Source organism: Phaethon aethereus (assembly GCF_964289735.1).
Source record: "Phaethon aethereus genome assembly, chromosome: 10".
Lineage (NCBI taxonomy): Eukaryota > Metazoa > Chordata > Aves > Phaethontiformes > Phaethontidae > Phaethon > Phaethon aethereus.
In genome coordinates, this window is record NC_138586.1 from 22,723,836 (window position 1) to 22,744,202 (window position 20,367).

The 20,367-nt window shown below is 45.5% G+C and overlaps 1 protein-coding gene across 1 annotated transcript; it reads left to right on the forward strand.

The window, feature by feature from the left end:
- Positions 1 to 8,943: 8,943 nt before the first annotated feature.
- Positions 8,944 to 18,009, forward strand: HMGN5 (high mobility group nucleosome binding domain 5). Its single transcript, XM_082004299.1, has 6 exons — positions 8,944 to 9,764; positions 10,994 to 11,023; positions 11,549 to 11,578; positions 12,461 to 12,511; positions 16,378 to 16,521; positions 17,817 to 18,009. Exons 1-6 carry the CDS (start codon positions 9,750 to 9,752, stop codon positions 17,862 to 17,864), a joined length of 318 nt encoding a protein of 105 aa, XP_081860425.1. The 5' UTR covers positions 8,944 to 9,749; the 3' UTR covers positions 17,865 to 18,009.
- The last annotated feature ends 2,358 nt before the right edge of the window (positions 18,010 to 20,367 follow it).

The following is a 20,367-nucleotide window of genomic DNA, read 5'->3' on the forward strand; positions in this document are numbered from 1 at the left end:
GAACCAAACAGTTGAATTTCGGGTTATATTATTTTAGATATTATGAAGCGGCAATATGGAGTAAGTGGCAGGGCGCTGACTTCAGTGGCAGCAGGATTGTGAGTGCTCCCTGATGGGGAACCCAGCGCTTTGACCACCACACAATCATCCAGGGATTTCAGATAAAAATGTTGCCAGTAATAGCAAAGATCTACTCACTTTTTTTCTTAAGAGCACAGACAAGGATGGGGGCTTCTGAGTACTGGCAAATTAAGCTATTTTTAAAGAAGAAATATAGTAGAATCTCACAATGAAAGATATTACACTAATCAACTGCAAAACCCCTCTGGTACAAAAGGTCAGGAAGCACGTGTGCTCCAAATGCTCCACAGCTTCTTTGTAACAACAGAGAGAAATACAGCTAGAATTCAGTTGCGAATATTTGGAGAGTAACGTGCGAACGTGCCAGGTTTCACTCTCTGAGGGTTGCTCATACTATTGCGAGAGAAGATGATCTGGATCCGTCAGAACTCCCGAAGTGGAGGAATGTGTGATCGGTTAGAGATATGCCAGCTCACTGCTCTCAATAGGAAATAAGAAATCCATTCTTCATTTCCAGTCCCAGCCTCCCAGGCTTGCCAATGGTCAGAGCCAGAAGGCAAACTGCGACTTGGAGCACATCTCCTGACTTCACCCATGCTCTGCAAGAGCCATCTCCTGCTACAGCCTACGCCAGCACACTGCGGATGTACGGCGGGCAGAGGCTCCGCTCCTCTGCTCCAGCGTGCTTGTGGAAGCGGCTGGGGGAGCCCAGGAGATTTGCTTCTCCTCTCCTCCTCCTCTGGAAAGAGAGCAAGGCCGCATGTCCTCGCTTTGGTGTACCGTCGTGCAAGACACGCGGCAGCTGGTGCATGAAGAAGAAAACCATGCCGCGGAGAACATGGCGCTCAGCGCTATTTCTTTTCGTCTGTCGATTACCTCTACGATGGAACTCGCAGAACTCCCTCGTGGTCTACAGGTGCCTGCCTGTTCGACACAAAGCGTGACAGAACGCATCGCGGCTTCACGCCTGCCCCGCCGCTCGTTTGTGCAGGGCGTTTGCCGCGCCACACACACCCCGCGGCATCACCGCTGAGGAATTTAAAGGGGAGCGGAGGAGCAGAGCAAGGCCGAAGGCGCCTTCCCCGCCACCAGACAGCTCTGCACAGCCCCGGCGGCACGCCGGCTCTCCCGACGGAACTCGCCAGCCCCGGGCCCTGCGGGCGGCGGCACCACCCGCCCGGCCCCGCCGATGGCGGCCGGGGCGCGCCCCCTGCTGGCGGGCGGCGGCGCCCCGGCCCGGGCCCTCAGGCTCGGCGGAGACGGGCCGGGGCAGGGGCCGCCGGTCAGCGGGGCAGCCCGCCGTGACCCGCACGTTCCGGGAGCACCCGGCGGCTCCCGCGGCCTCCGCAGAGCCCCTTCTCCAGGCTGGATTTCCCTCGGGGTGAACGAGAGCACAGCGATGCCGGAGGAGCGGCCTTGCGTGCGGCAGATGCAGGCCGGCACCTTGATTCTCGGCTTGCAAATAAAAGGGGGGCGATTTTCCTGTTTGTGATAACGAGATGTCATTCCGACATTAAATGTCATTCTCTCTATAAAGAGCCCCAGGCAACTTTGTGGGTCCTCTGCACCGGCTGTTTCTCTCTACAGGTTTGTTCCTACTGCACCCCACCCTCTGCCGGAATTGATCCGGCAGGTTTGCCAAGCCTTATCCTTATTTCAGCCAGAATAACAGAACAGCCACTCTTCTAATGCCGTTGTAGGCCAGTTTGTTCAACTGGGCATTCACAGAGGGTTGCTGCCCTGAAAGGCAGAAGATACAACCCAGAAGTCTGCCAACACCCTTGCCTGGTCCCTGGCTCCCGCTGACTGGGGACCGGGGTTGGACAGAACACATTTTTGTGTTCTGAACACTAAATCTGCCTTTCCTGAGCCCGTCCAGCGAGAAACCTGCAGTTCCTGCTAGCAGTGAGCTCAGAGCAAGCTGAAAGAAGAAGTGGAGCTGCAAATCAGTACGTGATGCCTGCCACACCATTGTCTGAAGAGAAGTTTTTACATACTTGGAGATAATCGGTCCATTCACAGTTGTAGAGGGCCTGGGATTTCCTAGGACCACAGCAGTTTTGGTCAAAGGGTCCGCTCACAGGCTTGCTCTCCCGCTTCCTTCTCCTTGTTGTTCTGGGTATCTTCAAACGGCTGTTGGAAAGACTTGTTAAAAAAAAAAGTGCTAAAGGTAGCGTGGCTTTATAAAACTTCACCGTGCTTACTTGGTCACAACCCTCTCAGGTGCTGAGTCTACCCAGGAACGGCTTTTAAAAGCTGGTGGCATCAGCCATCTCCCGAGGCTTTGTGTGGAGGCAGTTTTAAAGGAAGGCTTACTCACTTCTGCGGGTGCGGTGAGGACCATCTGGCAATGGTTAGTTTGTTATTACTCGTTTTGTCGATTTACTCTAACCCTTACCGATGCTTCAGCGTGAGACAGATCCTCAGGCAAGCTTGTTGAGTTCCTGTCTGGGAACTTCCCCAGCCTCCTCCACTATAAACACAGATGCAAAAAACTCATTTGGGTTTTCTGCTCCAGTGCTGTCTTTTCTACATATTCCTTTTATATCTCAATAGCTGATTCCTTCTAGAAAATGTCTTTCAGGCTTCCTGCTCCTGACGAGACTGAAAAATGACTTCTTATGCTTTTTAAGTCTTTTTGCTAGTTGTGTGTCAAACTCTGTTTTTTATGCAATTTTTACATTTCACTTGCTTATAGTCTTTCATGTTTTCCTCATCAAAAAACAAATCAAACTTTTTGAAGGATGCCTTCCTGTTTCTGATAGCCTCCCCTGTCCCACCTTTTAGCCATGTTTGATTTTTTCGCCATTTTTTTAGCCACGCTTGATCCTCCGATGTGCTTCTTTGACCGGTGATATGCATTTGTTCAGAGCTTCCAGTGTGATGTCCTTCAGTAGTCTCCATGCTACATAAACCCCTTTTATTCTTTTAGCTACCCCTTTCAGCTTTTTTCCAAGAAGCCTTCTCACTGTTACAGAATTCCCCTTTCCAAAATTAAGAACAACAGGGTATTTCCTTGGCTTTTGTTGCTCTGATCAGAGTGGTAACTCTTAAGTACATAAAGGTCACTGATTCAAACAGATTAGTCAGGTCCTGTTCTCTGTCTTCACCAAAATCAAGTGTTGCTTCTCTTCTCTTGGCTTCCCTGACCAGCTGCTCCATAAAGAGTCATTAATAGTGTCTAACCATTCACACTCAGACATAACACCTACGTGATCTACATGGAGACACTGGACATTTCCCATTGCAGTTGTGTTTTCCGCCCTTGCCACCTCCCTTGTTTTCATCATCTCTGTTAAGTTAGCTCATGGAGTTAATCCGATGTTATACAGGTAGTAGACATCGCCACTTATTTCCATGTCGAGATGTCACCAAACCTGTTAATAATCTCCCTTGTGTTAGGCGTGGAAATATAATTTTTGGTTTATAATGTCAGATTGCACATCTGTTCTAGAATGGAGTGCACCAGACCCTGAAGGTGCCTGCTTTTCTCTGCCGACTGCATAAGGAGTCCAGACAACTAGCTCAAATGTAAGCATCTGCTTTTGGATCGATGAATCCTGCCTGGAAGTTGTTCTTGTTTTGAAAATTATATTATTTACACATCCCAGTATGGCATTTGTATTTTTTGCCACCATGTGACCCTGGAGTAAAGGTGTGTCCCAGTTTTGGGGACAGGACTCCATGCAGTACTTCGTGCAAGGCCAGGAACTAGCAATACTTCGCCCACGCAGGTGACTCCTGCCACTCTTCAAACTTCCTTTTCTCTTCTCACGTGCACTACCATAACCTTGTATTTTTGAAGAGAGAGCGTTGTTACTGTAATGGTAGTCATCACACATTTGAGACCTGTACAGCACTGCACGCCATGCAAGAATTGTGGAGGAAAAGGCAAATAAAAGACAGTGGCTGGCAACTGATCAGCTGATGAAACTACTAATTTTTCTTTTGTGCTTTTTCTGGCTTCATTTTAGTAGTAGCCTTAGTTTTGACTGCTTTTCCAAATTACATCTTCTTTTAAAGAACAAAAACTGGAAGAAATAACTAAAAGACAGACTTGCTGATGCCAGCAATTGCATCCAATTGCAATGGATTGTAATTTCGTCTTATCTATATTTTGTGTTTAATAAAAGTCTGCATTTACTTTGATGCTTGCAGTCGTCCCCTTTACTATCGGGGACAGGGTAGGAAGCTGTAGGTAAGCCAAACAGTTTTACTGAAGTAAAGATGAACAGACAGGCTCAATGAGAATCCTAAACCAACCAACAGACTTACACCCTCATGTTCCCAAATTAATAAGCACTAAATGTTTCATTACAATCAGTACTGAATTTGACACATAAATCAATTTTTACCCAGGACAAACCGTAACGCTACCAAGGACAAACTATAAAATTAACCAAGCCCAAACATCTTCTATAGATCGATAATTCACTCATCTCTAAAGTTACATAAAATAAGGCCAACAGACACTTTAAATGTGCCAGGGACATAACATGAAAACCTGTTTTGTGACATTTTGCCACAAAGCAATGTGTGTATTAATATTAGTTGTCGTATGTGCCATGACTATAAGCACATACAGAATCCTAACTTCCCTTGCCTCTAAACTCGTAATTATGGGGCTGTTGCAGTTACATGAACCAGGTAGCTATGGTGTCCAGAGCCCATGTCATGCTTGCTTCTGGTTTAACAGAAATTGTCACAGCAGACGTCAGCAAGGTAGTCAGGGCCGCCTCACCATGCCATCAGCCGCGCTGTCAGCACCTGCAGATGTGTCTCATCCACCCTGCTGTTCCAGAGATAGTGGTGTTGAAGAATTGCATAACCACTGTACCTTCAGTAGGACCAGGTCTCTTTTCGCATTAGGGGCAAATGAGTCAGGGACTAAAATGCCTGAGGTCTGAACAGCATGACCGCGAGAGCTGCAAGACTACTGGGATCCTGTGGTGGAAAAGAGTCTCCTAATGTTCAAAACTCACGTGAATTTTAGCACAAAGGAATGAGAAAACAACATATATCTAAATGCCTGTTTGGGGAAGGCTAGAAGTCAATCATCCCAGGAGTGGCTTTGGTGTATTTTGCCTTTATTCAGGAGTATCTTCATGTGCTTCCATTCAAGAAGGTAATGTAGAACATTCATTAAGTACTACAGATCTTCTCTGACATCAGGAACAGGGTCTCCTCCTCTGCAGGACATTTCTGCCTTGGGCAACAGCAGGAAAATCTACATGAGAAATTGTGGACCAACAAACATCTTGAAAACCATCCAACATTCAAGATGTGGTTAACAGGACCTTGGAGGATGTTGGAGAGATGTTGATCCCCGAGATGACTGGTTAATAGACACAGAGCAACCGGGAGTCAGACCACTGGGCTATCAAAATTGAGTTGGCTGAGTCTTGCCCTGTTTTGCAAAGATTAGGAGGCAAAACTTAAACTGAGTTGTGGTAAGTTTCAGCCTGAAAGTATTTTCTTGCACTTAGGTTGTTTGCAATTTCCCACTTTTCTAAAAATTTCTCAACATTTGAGCATCGCTTTCTCAGTTTAGTGTGGGCCATTCAGATTGGCTATTTGGAGTGTTGGCTGTGTTGGTTAGTTTTGTTCTGACATAGTGATACAGTTCTGTTTGTAAACTGGATGATTTTACCTCTGGAGTTGATAACCTAGTTATAGAAGCAGAATTTAAATTTTAACATGAAGTTTTCTCATGGAAACAGTAGCACAAAAAAGATTAATTTCTGGTTTTTTGCTTTGATTTACTCTTTACATAGTCTGGCGATATGGTATCATAAATTCAGGTTTAGGTTTTCTTGTACTGAATAAAAAAATGCCAGTTTTGGCAAAAATGCCAAAAAAGGTCACATGGTACAAACTAACGACCCAGAATAAACTTACCCTCCTAGGCCTAGTTTATCAAAAAATGTTTAACTGGTTAGTTTGGTGCCGGCAGTCCGTGTGCCAGGCTAGGTGTATCGGTCCATGCCATTCTAACACATCATTAAATCCTTTTCATCTTTCCACACCTGATGTAACACTACCGTACAGCCATAAAGCCTCTGTAAGCTCCGTACGGTGTGCTGTGGCTAATGTCACAGTGAGCCTGCTGCCTGTCTGGATCAGATTCTTGCTGCTGTATTAACGATGGTGGGACCATGGTCTCCTCTGCTTGAATACTGAAGGTGAGCAGCAAGGATGGAAGGCCTTCATCGCATGGCCAATGCTTCTTTTATCTGCTGCTTGGTTTTGGTCACAAATAAACATATGATGACTTCTGTGATTTAGAAAAAAATTCAACCAGCCATGGCCACCTCCCGATTGGTTTGATAGGTGACTTCCTATTCTTTCCAGTTATTACTGCATAAAGGAGTATTTAATTGTTCCTTCCACTTGGCCTGAAGGAAGGGTGTTTAGAATATCCATAGGCTACAACCAGGCCTGTTATTTTCTATAGGTCTACACAGTAACAGCCTTTTACACTTTCAGCATAACGGTATCGTGTGGCAGTTCATCCTGTCTATTCAGAGGGAACTGATCTTCTAAAGATTATTATGGTCAGTCTATGGTTTAACAAACATTTTTAGAAAAGTCAAAATGTTTGAACAAACACGGGGTGAAAAGGAAGGCATAGCAAATGTAATGCAAAAATTAATAGAAAATTTTAAATATGTGCTTGATTTCCAGTGAGGGTTTTGATCCAAGCTTTCAACCAAGTTGCATGACAAGCAAGTTGTTCGGGAGAAAATGTTGACAGACTCTTCAACAGACTCCTGTTGCTTTTCCACAAATGTACAAAGACTTCTCACAGAATACAGAAGGAGTGAAACAGTAACTGCAGGGAGACAGGTGAAACCTTTCAAGGCAGCTGACAAAAGCAACTGAAGCACAAACCATGTTGGCAATGGAGAACTTCTGCTATCGGACACAGACTCTTGAAAGAAGACCAAGAGCTCTTGAAATGTGTTTCAGACAATTTTTAGTTCAAAAGATGGAGACAACTACTGGAAACGCTATTTAAAATCTTAATTAATACAGGAGAACTTGAAGGTGGCATAAATTACAGGCAATGAGAGAGAAAGAAACCCATTGACAGAACAGAAAACCATCCTAACATGGCAGACAGACAGGAAAGACCAACATAAAGATGAACAAAGTACAACAGAGTTGTAAGGGCAGCTTTAGAAATACATAAGCAGTCTTTCCAAATTGTGCAAAAAGTGGAAACAAGCGGACAGCTACAAATTAGTAGAATGGAATAGCACAGGCATGTAGGAACAAAATGAAAGACAAAGGTCCAAAAGTAGTTAAAAGGAAGAAGCAAACAGGGCTAGAGAAACATGTTCTCTTTCTACGCATTGGAAGTAAAAGCAAAACAAAAGAAAATCTTATTACTGACAGAAAAGGAGAACAAATAAAGGAAAGCACAAAAAATCCCTCTGCCTTCTTTGCTTCAGCCTCCAAATAAAGTGAATTGCCACCAGTTACTAAAGCCGACGTTTAAGGAAGATGACAGCAACAGGTAGCAGCAGGGAAGAACAGACTGAATTCTACTTGGTTATGTGGTTACACCGAGGTCAGCAGTGCCTGGAAAACGCACTCCCCAGTACTTAGGAGGCCAGTAATAGACATTTTTGAGTAATGGGTGTGTATCCACAAAAAAGCAACAGCATTTGACGGTTATACATCGTCTGGAGGAAGAGGGAGAAAGGTGGACCCGTGGATGGAAAATCACTCAGTTTAAGTCCAAGCTCCAGAAAGATAATACTGAGATATAAGCACTTTGAGAATGAGGTAGTGTACAGAGTGACAAATCAAAAAGTCGCCATTGATTTGTCAAGAGTAGGTGGAACAGCTGTTCAGATAGCAGCATTGCTGAAAGGGATCAGGGGATTACAGGGGATCAGAAAAAGAATCTGAACCACCATGGTGATGCCATTGCAAAGTCAGCAAATGCCACGCTGAGACAGGTTACCTAATTAACCTGATTATTGGATATAGATGTAAGGAAGAATGCGAAGTTCAAGAGAGCCTGGAGGATCCTAAGAATGATAAAAGGTTTACAAAATATGGCCTCTGAGAATTTGTTCCATTTAGAAAAATGAAGTTTACAGGAGAGCATTATATTATGTGAAATGATACAGGATCTAAAATGTCATTGTAAATTTAAGTTGATTAACTGTTCTCTGCATCTGCTAGAGGCTGGGCAAAGAAACTTTAATTCACAACCAAAGTACAGTTTAGGTGCTGGGGAAAACTGTGTGTTTTTAAGGACAGTTGAGTGCTGAAACAGGCACTTTGCAGAATCTCCTTTATTGAAGGTTTTTAGAAAGAGATTAGACTGGCTTTTGGCAAGAATAGTCACATCTCTGAGCGACAACTCCTGCTTTTAAGTCTTAGTTGCGAAGTCCTTCGGTCCTAAAGGTGGTATTAATACATGCCTTGTGCTTTTCCCAGAGAAATACACAAAACAGAAGGCACAAACCCTGGAGAGATTGCAGTTATGATGGTAACAAGAGCAAATTTTACTTAATTTGTGCAGAAGTCCGAGACTTCACCCTATGGCCTACCTCAAACTCATAGGCCCAGCTCCAGGAAAGATTTCGCGCGCTTCAGCGGAGATGTTAACAGACCAAAAAGGCAACCCGGAGCCAAAGCTAGACCCGAAGATCCCTGCCCAGCTGTTGCCCAGCCCCAGGGGTTGTTACACCCCACGGTCACCCTATTTTTACTCCGCGGGTCCGGGGCGGACAAAGGCCGCAGCCCCCGGCGCTGGCTGAGGTAACCGCGGGGCTGACGGCCCTTGCCAACAGGTACCGCAGAGGCGGGCCGTGGCGGCCGCCGGCCGGCCCAGCTCCCTCCGCCCCGGCACCCCGGCCTCTGCCGCCGGCCGCCCTCGGCTGCCGGGCCGCAGGGCCCCGCGCGGCGAGAGGGCCGGAGCCGCCGCCGCCGAGGCGGCCATGTTGTCGTCCTGCGGCCTGTGGTAACTTTCGGGGAAGTTTCTTTCCCGGCCTCTGGGGGGAACGCGGGGAAGCAGGCGGGGGCGGGGGGGGAGGGGGGGGAGGGGTTGGAATCTGCGGCCGGCGGGGCAGAAGGCAGCGGGCGCGGAGGCACTCGGAGAGGAGGCGGCGGCTGCGAGCCGGGGTCTGCCCCCACTCCGCCTCGTCCCCGCGCCCGCCCGCCGCGGGCCGCGCTCGGGCTGCCGGCGGCGGCGTCCTCCCCCCCTCCTCCCCGCCGCGGCGGCGGCGCCGTATTCACCGCGCGCTTTAAGCCGGCTCCGCTGCGCAGACAGCGTAGAGCCGCCGTCCCTCTGTCTGCGAGCGTCTCTCGCGCTACGGCCGCGGCCCCGCCTCCCCGCCTACGCCCCGCCTCCCTGGCCGCTGCCCGCGCTCCCATTGGCCGCCGCGGCCGTCAGTCGGCGGCTGGGCCCATCTCGCGCTCCCCATTCATGCAGTTTGGTTGCGTGTTGGTGTATTTTACTGTTTGCAATAAAGAGGGGGGGATTTTTTTTTGTTCAGTTTCTGCTGCAATTAACTCTTGGTCCCTTATACATCTTTCTTTTTTTTTTTTTTTTTTGCAATTTTGCAGAACGGTTGAAACAGTTTTTTGGTGGTTACATTTATTTTTTACATATATCTATATATTTTGCAATCAACTATTAAGGTGCAACTATGCCCAAAAGAAAGGTAAGTACAAAAAAAAAAAATAGGGGAGAGAGATGGGGAACGAACGGGAGAGATTAAAGCAGCATTTGCAAAATGATCCGTAAATTTTTGCGCGCGCGCGTGTGGGTGTATGTGGAGTTTTTGCATTTTTAATTTTTTGTGGATGTCCTAAAGTGGAGCTGGGACCGGAGGGAGAGGGCTAGGGCGTGTGTTGGGGCTGCTCGGCGTGGGCAGGGGAGCCTGTGAGTTCACTTTGGGCTGTTTTTGTTTGCAAGGAGAAGGCTGAGCAGTGTCTCCATGCTGGATTACAAACAGCCATAGTGCTGCTGCTGCCCCTATGGAGAACACAGGCAGGCAGCGCTAGGCACGGAGGGCTCTGCCGCTCGCCCAGCGCCGAAAACCCCGGGGCTGAATGGCCCCAGCCCTCCCGGCTACCTCCGGGGGCATTTTAGTGCGAATCGGGCCATTCCCTGGGAGGATTTGGGTCTAAACGGTGCCTCTTTCTCCTGCGTTTGCCTTTGTTCTCTTTTTTTTTTTTTTTTTTTCCTCTCTCCCTCCTCCTCTCCCACTTCTTGTCATACCAGATGGTTGTGCAATGGTAATTTGGTGCCATTAGGCGGCGCAGAATTTGAAACTGTCCTTGAAGGAAAGCCGGGGAAAGGGATTCACCACCATAATTAGTAACTTTGCTTCGGAGGGGCCCCACCGGCTTCCCTCAAGGCTCGGCGCGAGCCGCGGCCGTTGAGGAGGAGGAGGAGGCGGTGAGGCGGACACCCCCCCGCAACCAGCCGGGACACCCGCCCGCCCACGGGCCTTCGACCCGGCCCCGCCGCCCCCGGCCCCCATGATGGCGAGGCCGAGGGCGGCGGGGCCGAGCCGAAGCCCCGTGAGAGATCGCGGCGTGGCCGGGTGACGGGCATTGTCCTTGCGCGGGGTCGGCGACGACCTTGTTGTGGCAGGTAAATTTGGCGGGAACTTTTTAAACGCGGGGACGCCTCGGCGCGGTGACGTCGCTTCGGCCGCCCCGAGGCATTATGGGAGTTGTAGTTCGAGGCGGTGAGAGGCCGCCATCGACCTCCTCGGGTCTGGGGAGCGGGGAGGGGAGGCGGGAGGTGCGGCTCATCCCCGCCGGATCTGCCTGGGGGGCGTTGGGGGTGCCCTGCCCGGCCCCGGGGCTCCCCTCAGGGCTGTAGCCGGTGCACAGGGGGATGGTGCCACCTTCTCACCTCGGCCTCTCGCTTTCCTTGCAGGCTCCAGCTGAAGGCGAGGCAAAGGAGGAGGTAGGAGCTGCTTCTCCAGTGCCAGTCCCCATTCCTCCAAGAACTTGTGTGGTGCTCCACATAAATTACGAGGCCCCCACACCTCGCGTGGGGTCTGCAGCCCCCGGGGGTGGGTGCAAGCTTGGGACCCGGGTTCAGGGTGCCCAGGCCCAGCCCTTGGTCTGTTGCCTGAGGTGGACTAAGGCCTGAGGCCGACTAAGGCCTGAGGCCATCGGTTCCAATGGCAACGTCTTCCCTTTAGCCTTACAGACAACGGCTCGGTGGCAGAGCCTTCATGACACAACTCCTGGAAGTACGGAAGCTTTATCACTTACCACCTCAGTGGGGTAAGAGGGAGGCAGCACAGAGAACTATTGAACAAAGCTGCACTTTTGGGAAGTCGTCGCCATAATGCCCGTAATGTCATAAATCCTCAAATTTGTATGGGGGCTTCATGTATGTGCCATGTTACTCTGGGTGGCAGTTCTGAGAAAGTGCTGCTATATATGCTTTCTGAATTTTAGTGACACATCTTTCTTTACACAGCCAAAGAGAAGGTCAGCTAGACTATCTGCTGTAAGTATCTTTATTTACTCTTTTAATATTACATCACGTGGGATGCTAAGTTTTAAGGGATGGTTACAGAGGAATGATTTGAGCTTTTTCTACCGGTATTGTGAAAGGCATGGTTAGGATATTGCAATATTTAAAAGTAAAATCCCTATTCTATGTTTCCAATCCTTGAGTATCAGCACATCACCGGCTTACTTTTAGACATTTCACATGAGATACAACAGCCGCGTTAGTTAACATTTCAGCCTGGACACGAGTATCCAGAGTCAAGGAGTACTGATTTCAAGATGCATTTGTTCTCTGTAGGTCTTCTCCTTGTATACCTGCTCATAGTGCGATAAATTACCTGCTCTTTCCTTATACTTGTAACTTGCCCATTGGTTTTGCAGGCCCAACTGTTGGGTAAACTGAGACCTAGAGGGTGTAAATCTGTGTCATGCAGTAGGGTTCAGCCGGAAGTCACAGCCCTAAACAGGCTCTTGGCATCCCTTTCTATAGACGCTTAGTGTACCCAGCCCTTTTTTAAGCCATTTTAGTGAAAGCTAAGGTGTGTATTCATACGTAGAGTTATGTCCAAATGTTAGTACCTTTCATTTTTGACATACGCTTGCCTTCACAGCAGACAGTACCACCCAGACACAGTAATGATCTACTTACTACTACCATCAGCATCTGTACCATAACCACCATAACATACATGAGGGAACCTGGGTTTGGGTAACAAAACATGCTGACCTGTCTCTGAAGTTTACTCCTTTATACTACAGAAGGAAGCAGACAGCTCAAAACTAGTTTTTGTTTGACTGATTTTCAAAAGTTGCCAACATATTGCTAAAACATTTCTAGCATTCATCTGACTCTGTTTCTTATGTATGTTTTGTACAGAAACCTGCTCCGCCTAAACCGGAGCCAAAGCCCAAAAAGGCAGCACCTAAGGTAAGCATTCAAGATCTCTTGAACTGAAGTTACACTTTTCTTTCTCCAGGTATTTGTAGGGAAAAAAAATATCCACAACTAACCATTCTGGTTTTTAGTATTTTCTTTAAAGATTTAACATTGAATTATGTGAGTTAAAAGAACGTGAAGGATGTAAAGACAATTTTATCCAGTTTCTAGTGAAGGAATGTGGTAAACTGAACAGATTTTCAATCAGTTGTGGTGAGGCTTTACTGCTTGCCTTGCAACGCTGTTCTGAGGTTTCATATAATGCATTGTTGGGAAAGCAATGCTTTGAATAGAGATCAGAGACTCAATTAGAGAAGGCATTGAAAATCATGCTTTTAATTACAGTTTCTTGCTATGTTTTCATTCAAAGTCGCTCTTTTCAGTTAGTTATCAGTTTATCAGATTTTAATCACTGGAGATGAAGTTCTACATGCCCATTCCCTTAAGCTGAATATTTTTGGAAATGTGAAATATTGGCATATCTGACAGTATAGTTAAAAAAGAAGCTATTTAAATCTCCTTTGTGCTTTGGAGCAACAGTTTGAAATTTAAAAAGGGACAGTTCTGCAATCCATGAGGTGTTTCTTTATAGCCTCTTTCCTGTCACAAACTTGCCCAGCAGTCACAGTTTGTGGTGCTTTTTTTAGATCTATCTGTAAATATTCAGATTGCATTTGGATTTTGCAGCTGGGAAAAAAACCCAACCAAACAACAACAACAAAACTAGTGTTCTTTAACCTGTTCTCATCATACATTTTCTCTCATGGTTTTGGATGGTCATATGGGCAAAGCAGAGGTGCAAGAGATGCTTTAGTTACAGAAGGCGATGACGGGCTGGCAACCAGCAGCTCTTTTCTGTACATTTGAAAGGCCTTGCCATTGCCTATGCCACAGCAGACTTCCAGATGATGAAAACTGTTCTGCCTCCAAATCCTGCTCTGTGGGACAGCAGAGTTGTCATGAGAAACGGACAAGAAGGAGAACCCCGTTTGTCATTTTGGGGACAGCTGGGGCTAAACCATGACAACCCCGCATCTCAGCTCTGTAATTGCAGTGCCGTGCAGAGCAAATTTTTCACATCTGCATCTTGATCGTGCAACTGAGTTTCTAGATCCCATTCCAGAGCGGCAGGGGAACCTAGGAACCCTGCTGCTCCACATTCCTGCGGTGCGAGCGGCTGGCACACTCTGGATTCCATCTCCCTCTAGTGGCTGGTCCCCTGGGAAGGGAGAGCCTACCACTCTTCCAGCCCAAGTGGCAGAGACCTGGCTTGGGGATCTAAAAGTCCAGGGTTCAGCCTCTGCTGATGGCCTGTGCAGAGGTCGGTGTGGTTGCATACAATGCACGTTGTTGGTATTTACTTTTTTGTCTTTTTCAAGTTTGCTTTTTTCATTATATAAACATCTCAGGGTTTATACACAAAAGCTGCCTTAACAGAATCTTAAAAGTTGTGAAAATAAGCATTCAAAAGTTAAGGACTGTAAGTGACTGTCAAAACTTAGTTTGGTCCCCTACTGCACAAGCTACATGGTGCGGTCTCCCTCTGGGATCATACACTGTTTAGTTCTGCTGGAAGTGGTGCCTTGGTCATTGCCCCCCAGCTGGACTGGGAGAGCGTTGGTCCTCTTGCTTCTAAGGTGCTGGTTTGAAGCCAGGATACCTGAGTTGCATTTTTGGCTCTCGAGAGCTCCTAATACTGGGTCAATATCTGTGCAAAGGGGGATGTAATAAGAATTGTGCAGGCATCTTTCATTCTTGTTCCCCCCAAATGCTTAACTTTGCAACCTTCAGGTTCTTTGAATGTTTTTTTGCGTGTCAGAATAGATTTCACCTTTTAAACTTAGCCATATTGAAAAACATAGAGCTGGGAAAAAAAGTTTTTATCACTTTATAAAACATATGACCTTATTACTGAATTGATGTTGCCATCTGTATAGAAAAGTTATTCAGGAAAACGAACACAATGGTATTGTCTCAGAACTAGCGGAGAGGATGGAAGAAGCTTGGAAATTGAAAAGTGACAGTATCTCCTTGGGTATTTTTTGTCCTGGACTCACTTGGTTGTGGGAAAGGGCTTGATCCCATACAGAATAGCCATTAGCTTGTCCCCAGAAGCCACGGAACTTGCAGAACAGAGCAGAGATACTGGGATCCTCACTCAGCTATGTGCTGCGAGACACCTTCTCTCCGGTCAGAGTCCAGCCATGGATGCCAGTTTCTGTGGATTCTCCTCAAATAATTTCTTAAGGGGGTCTTTACCATCAAAGAGTGGGCCTCAGAGGATTACACTTTTAGCTCTGTTAATACTTTGTTGCCTTTCTTTCATGGGGTAAGGGAAAAGATAGCCTTCTTCAAACAACCCCAAGTCTTTAAAAATCCCTTATGGCTTACATTGGAAGAGCCCGTGACTAACACGCCAGTGCTCGTGGGTTTGGAGCCTACTGGTGCTGCTGGAGGAACTCCTCACAGTGGACTACTTACGTGTCCTTCAAATGTCTGATGAGTTCCGTTCAAGTGACAGAGAGCAAACCAGTACCGTAGTAGTATTGCAATTCTAAATCTTGCTGCCAAATGGTACCAGAATAGTTGGGTGCGCTGATACTACTGTGATATTTATCTTTCTTCTCCCTCTCCTGGAAGTTGGACAGCCCAGGAGAAGGGGACTCCTAACACTGTATTGTAGTAGAGTTTCCCAGGTGGGCTGAAATCCCTCAGCAAGGTCAGACTGAGGAGTGGGAGGATAGGGAGGAAAGAGGCCCTCACCCGTTCAAGTGCTAGTAACCTCCTGTCTTAAATTTTCTGCATTATTACAGGGGTTGGTGTTAATTTTGGTGAATTTTTAATCATCACTATCACTGAAGAATTGGGTGTCTTTGCCCCTTATACTCTGTATCTGAGTTTACCCTTAGCAAACAGCTCATTTTTAATGTGAATTAATTTTGTACACTAATAAGCAAGGTGTTGAAATAAGAAAGCACAGTTTTTGTAACTTCTAGTCACTGAGACAACTCCATCTTCTGCGTAGAGAGAGAGGCATTCAGTAATTATCTGTTTATCTTCGCTTACCTGTGAGGAGTAATTTTGCCGATATTTATGGCTCCTTTGTTGGAACTAGGCTAATCAAGCAAGGAACTAAGCTAGTTGGCTTAGTGCAGTTACCTACTGGCAGCAAGAGGCAGATCCTCCAAAGCGAAGCTAATGAGAGTTGTGATTGTTACTGTTTTGGGGTTGGGATCTGACCTTGCCATATAGAAAACTATTACTACAGAAGTTGTAGCATCAAGTTTTGTTTTGATTTACCCTGATCTGACTTATAAGAAAGTGCACTTAAATAATAAATGCAGAGTCCTCGTTATTGAGCCCCCAACTTCTCTATCACACAAATGGTTTATTATAGTAAGGAATATTTCTGGCAGGGAAGGGGGAAAGTCCTTTGACTACAGCTTTGTTACAGTTTTCTAAATAGGCATTAATAGCACATCTGAAGTATTCTGGTATTTCCACAAGTTGTACATGTTCTTTTTGTTCTGTGGTATGCCTTTCAGCAGCACAGCAGAAATACAGGCCAGTTCAACTCCAACATTTTTTAGCTAATTTAATTGAATGCCTATTTAAAATAGGAATTCTTTTAACCCCAGCCATGGCTGCTTTTATATTATGCACTTCCCAGTAGCACATTCGGGACAGAATAGAAGGAAAACACTTCTCCTTAAGAAAATTTAATCTCATCTTTGTCAATAGGAGGTTCAGTGTGTAGAAGCAGGTTGTGTAGATGGTTTTAGAGTTGAGAATGTGCTTATGCAAATGTACGAGGTGGAAATTAGTGTTTACTGTATCACGGTCTGTTTTCTTAACAGAAAGAAAAGGCAGCAAATGATAAAAAGGAGGACAAAAAGGCAGCAACAAAAGGGAAGAAAGGAGCCAAAGGCAAAGACGAAACTAAACAAGAGGATGCTAAAGAAGAAAACCACTCTGAAAACGGAGATACCAAAACTAATGAGGTACTTTAGCTACAGTAAACATGGGAATAAACACAGATGTGTTGGTAATACATCTGCAGGAACTAACGATTGGGCCTCCTTCTCAGAAAGTGGTGTGTTACACTGCCATCCTGTAAAGACAGACCAGCTGCAGTATCTGCACAGGGCAACTCCCAGGGAGAGCCTGAAAGAATGGCATTCTCCTTCAAGCTCATTCCTGCTGTGTGATAGAGCCCTTCCACAGGTGGTCTGTGCTATCATAGTGTCCCTCTCAGGGTTGGCACAAGAGCAATGAATATTTGGGGAAGAATAGAGCTCAGTAAGATTGCTATCCAACCCTGAGCTGTCTTTGCATATCCTCTCTGGACTGCTGGATTGCCTCTTCTGCTCAGCACGGGTTGGTACTGTGCCCGAAATCTGGTTTTAAGTTTTACACAATTCTTTAAAACAATTCTTCGCCTCAGAACAGTTCAACAAGAGATCGGCAAAATAAACTTGGTCTTGTCTCTTGATCTGCAAGCCTCTTTCTTACAGGTTCTTACTGTATCAGCTACTTACCTAAGAGCTGCCATTTGCTAGGACTAGCTACAAGCTCCTGATGGCCTTTTCCTAGCAGATTTCTTGCTGATAGGAGAAGAGCAGTGTTTGCTACGGGCTCCCTTTGCCCCTGTAGGCACAGACTAGCCTGTTGTGTTCTCTGTTGCTTTTGATTTACAGTGATCTCTCTTCATGTGTTGAGTATCATTATCCAGTTAATGGGTTGTTTATTCTTTCATTTTTAAAACTAATTTGGAAGCTTCTTTGCTAACAATTAATATGGGGCTAATGTACTTCGAAGGATCTTTGATAGGAGCTTTGCATTTTGGTGTGTAGACTTAAAAAGTAATAGCAGGCATTTTTATAGAAAACAGGTGAGAACCAATTTCTGTGAATTTTGGACAACAGACAAGTGTCGTGTTTTTGTGTGCAATTCTTACACTTCCCTGTGACTTACGGAGATGAGGACTTGAACGTTCCCTAGCATATGATTGATCCTAATGTAAAGTATGTTCTAAACCTCTGCCTCTTCGGAGGCACTTAACATTCCAAAATTAACCTGATCATCAATTAATACTCATCTGTGTCTTAATTTTTAGAATTATCAGCCGACATGGTGGTGTGTTGATATTTTCTGTAGTAGCTGTGCATTCTTGTCTATCTACACAAAATGTTGTCCATGTGTGTGCTGACAAACTAGTCTCTCTTTGATGCTTGTTAGAATGGAATCCGATTAGCATTACGAATAATATTTCTATTCTTCCCAAACACTTTTATAGGCACCAGCTGCTGAAGCATCTGATGATAAGGAAGCCAAGTCCGAGTAATGTTAACCCTGCCCTATATCTCCATCATTTGGTATCCGTACCTCCATGCTGTATTGTTAACAGAGAGGAATATTTTTATCAACTATTTTATAAATGCAGGTTTTTTTAGCATGAATTTAATTATGGAACATCATCATCTCGGTTACTTGGGAATTAAATCCCTAACAAACAAAACAAAACAAAAAAAAAATCATTGTTTTTAAATTTTGTGATTGTAATAGTTTGTATGGTACATGGAAAGAATAAGTGGTGGTAGCTTTTGACTTCTGTCAGTGTGTCCCTTTTTGTGTAAGTCATGCTTACAGACTTCAGATTTTAATTTTACCCTTGTATGTGTTGTATGGTTTCTTAAAGTGGGGAGGTCTCAAAACAAATAACCGTGTTAAACATTCCAGTGGTTCTGTGGGTTGCTTTTATAAAGAAGGTGAGCTATTTTCATGAAAAACCTAAGAGCTGGAAATCTGTTGTTTCCCAAATGTAATTTTATTTTGTCAGTTTTGAAAAAAATAAATAAATAAAAGTGTAATCATGTTTTTAAATGAAATACAAACATTTCTTTTAAAAGGGCAGGTTGGTTGTATGTACCCACTGTTAGGAATTTTGCTGGATTTATCTTAATAAAAAAGACTCCTCAAAAGCTGATTGTGGTTTGTTGCTTGTGCTGCAAACGTACTGCTGGAAAGCTACCAAACTCCAGAAGAGTTGCAGTAGTACTGAGCTTCAGGCTGAGAGGGCCAGTGCAGCTAGAAGGCTTTGGGCTGTAGTGTGATGAGGGCTTGGGCCCCTGTCATCTTCAGTTGTGTAAACAAAAACGACTTTACGTCATCATGAAGTCATGAGTCCGTTTCGGCCCAGCAGCAGAAATGGGAGTAGTTGATCTCAGTGCTCGGAGCTCACCCCGGCTGGGAACCTCAGCCAGCGCTTTCAGGTGGAGGCTGACCTGGTAATCTCTGGTACTTCCGCAAGTAAAGGTGGGACACTTGGCGTTGTCCAACGTGCCTTGAGCGTTACAGATGCTATTCTAAATTCTGAAGAGTATCGTCTGGTTTTCTTCTATGTGCCTATCAATTGATTATGATTCAGAGCCCGGTTCTTTCCTCTTAGAAATATTGCAGAAGCTTAGAGACTACCACGTTTGCATCAAACCCGTAATAGTATAAAGTAGTTTTCTGTTGATGCAGGAATCGTAGTCCTGGTTAAAGTGCATACTCCCATAACTTGTTTAGAGTCATCTTCTTTAAACGTATTAGTCACAAAATGTTTTCTTGGACTTGCTTAGCTTCTCCTAGCATGATAACACGTACGTGTACAGAAGTGCTTTCCATTAATGCAAGCTTCATTGTTCTGGGAAATGACAGCTAGACTAGACAGTAGTTAAACGGGGGTTTAGTATTGGTTTTACCTAGCCTGGTTGTTGCTACAGCTATTCTATGCAACTTTTTCAAGGACACTTCAAATTTTCCTCTTAATGCCTCCTTTTACATAAAGTCTCTTCACACTGATGAACAAATATGTTATATATTTAATAAGAAGAAAAATGTCTGCAATGCAGAAACCTTATCTTTTGTATTAAATTGTTTTGCAACCCAGAAACGTGGAATTCCAAGAGCTTGCATATTTTCTCTTGTATCCAAACTGTAACTCAGCATCCAAGTGCACAGTGTCTTGTATTAAATGTGTGTTTCAGGATCAGTACCCCAGGGGCACTGGCTACTAGATGATGTTTAATGTGGACTTAATTTTCAAGGCCTAAAGCAGCGGGGATTTCTATTCCTGCTGCACCATCTTTCATTCTGCAGAGCTGCTCGGTAAAAGCATCAGGGTTAACTGAGCTAGATCTTCCTTGGCAGTAAAGGTGAGAGTATTTAGGGGCCTTTTCCTTTGCAGCGTATTCCCTTAGTCTAGTGCAGCCTCGGCACAGTGATGTTCAGGCATGCTCTGTAGTCTCTCCTGCAGTGAAAACTGATGGAGAGAAGTAGCAGGAATCCCCTGCCCGGTGGAAGCGGGGTGAGATGTGGGTGTTTCACACACCGCTAGGCTTTTTTGTGTATGTCGTGGGCATCTGGCCTTCCTGCGAGCTTTTGCCATGGGTGTGATAACAGTATCACAGGGCAGCTGGGCTGCGTTGCACATGTTCAGTTGTCATTTTTGCCTCCTAGGATTGTTTCCTATGGGATGCATAGATCAACGTCTGAAAAATGTAGGGTAATGTAGTAAAACCAGGGAGATTCTCAACATCCCAGTTTGAAGACGGTCCAGCAGTAATTCAAATATCATCCTGACACTTCTGCACATAAAAATTATTTACTGAATTTAGCCTGCTTTTGAATAATGAAAGGTCACTAACAAGCACAGCAGCGTGCTTTGGACGCATGGTACAATCGTGTTTAGGGTCTGACTGAACGCTGCTTGAAGTCAATGAGAAATACCAATGGGCCTGGACTGCTTCAGGGAGAAAATGCATACTGGAACGAAATGTTTTCTACTTGCATATTCCCCCTGC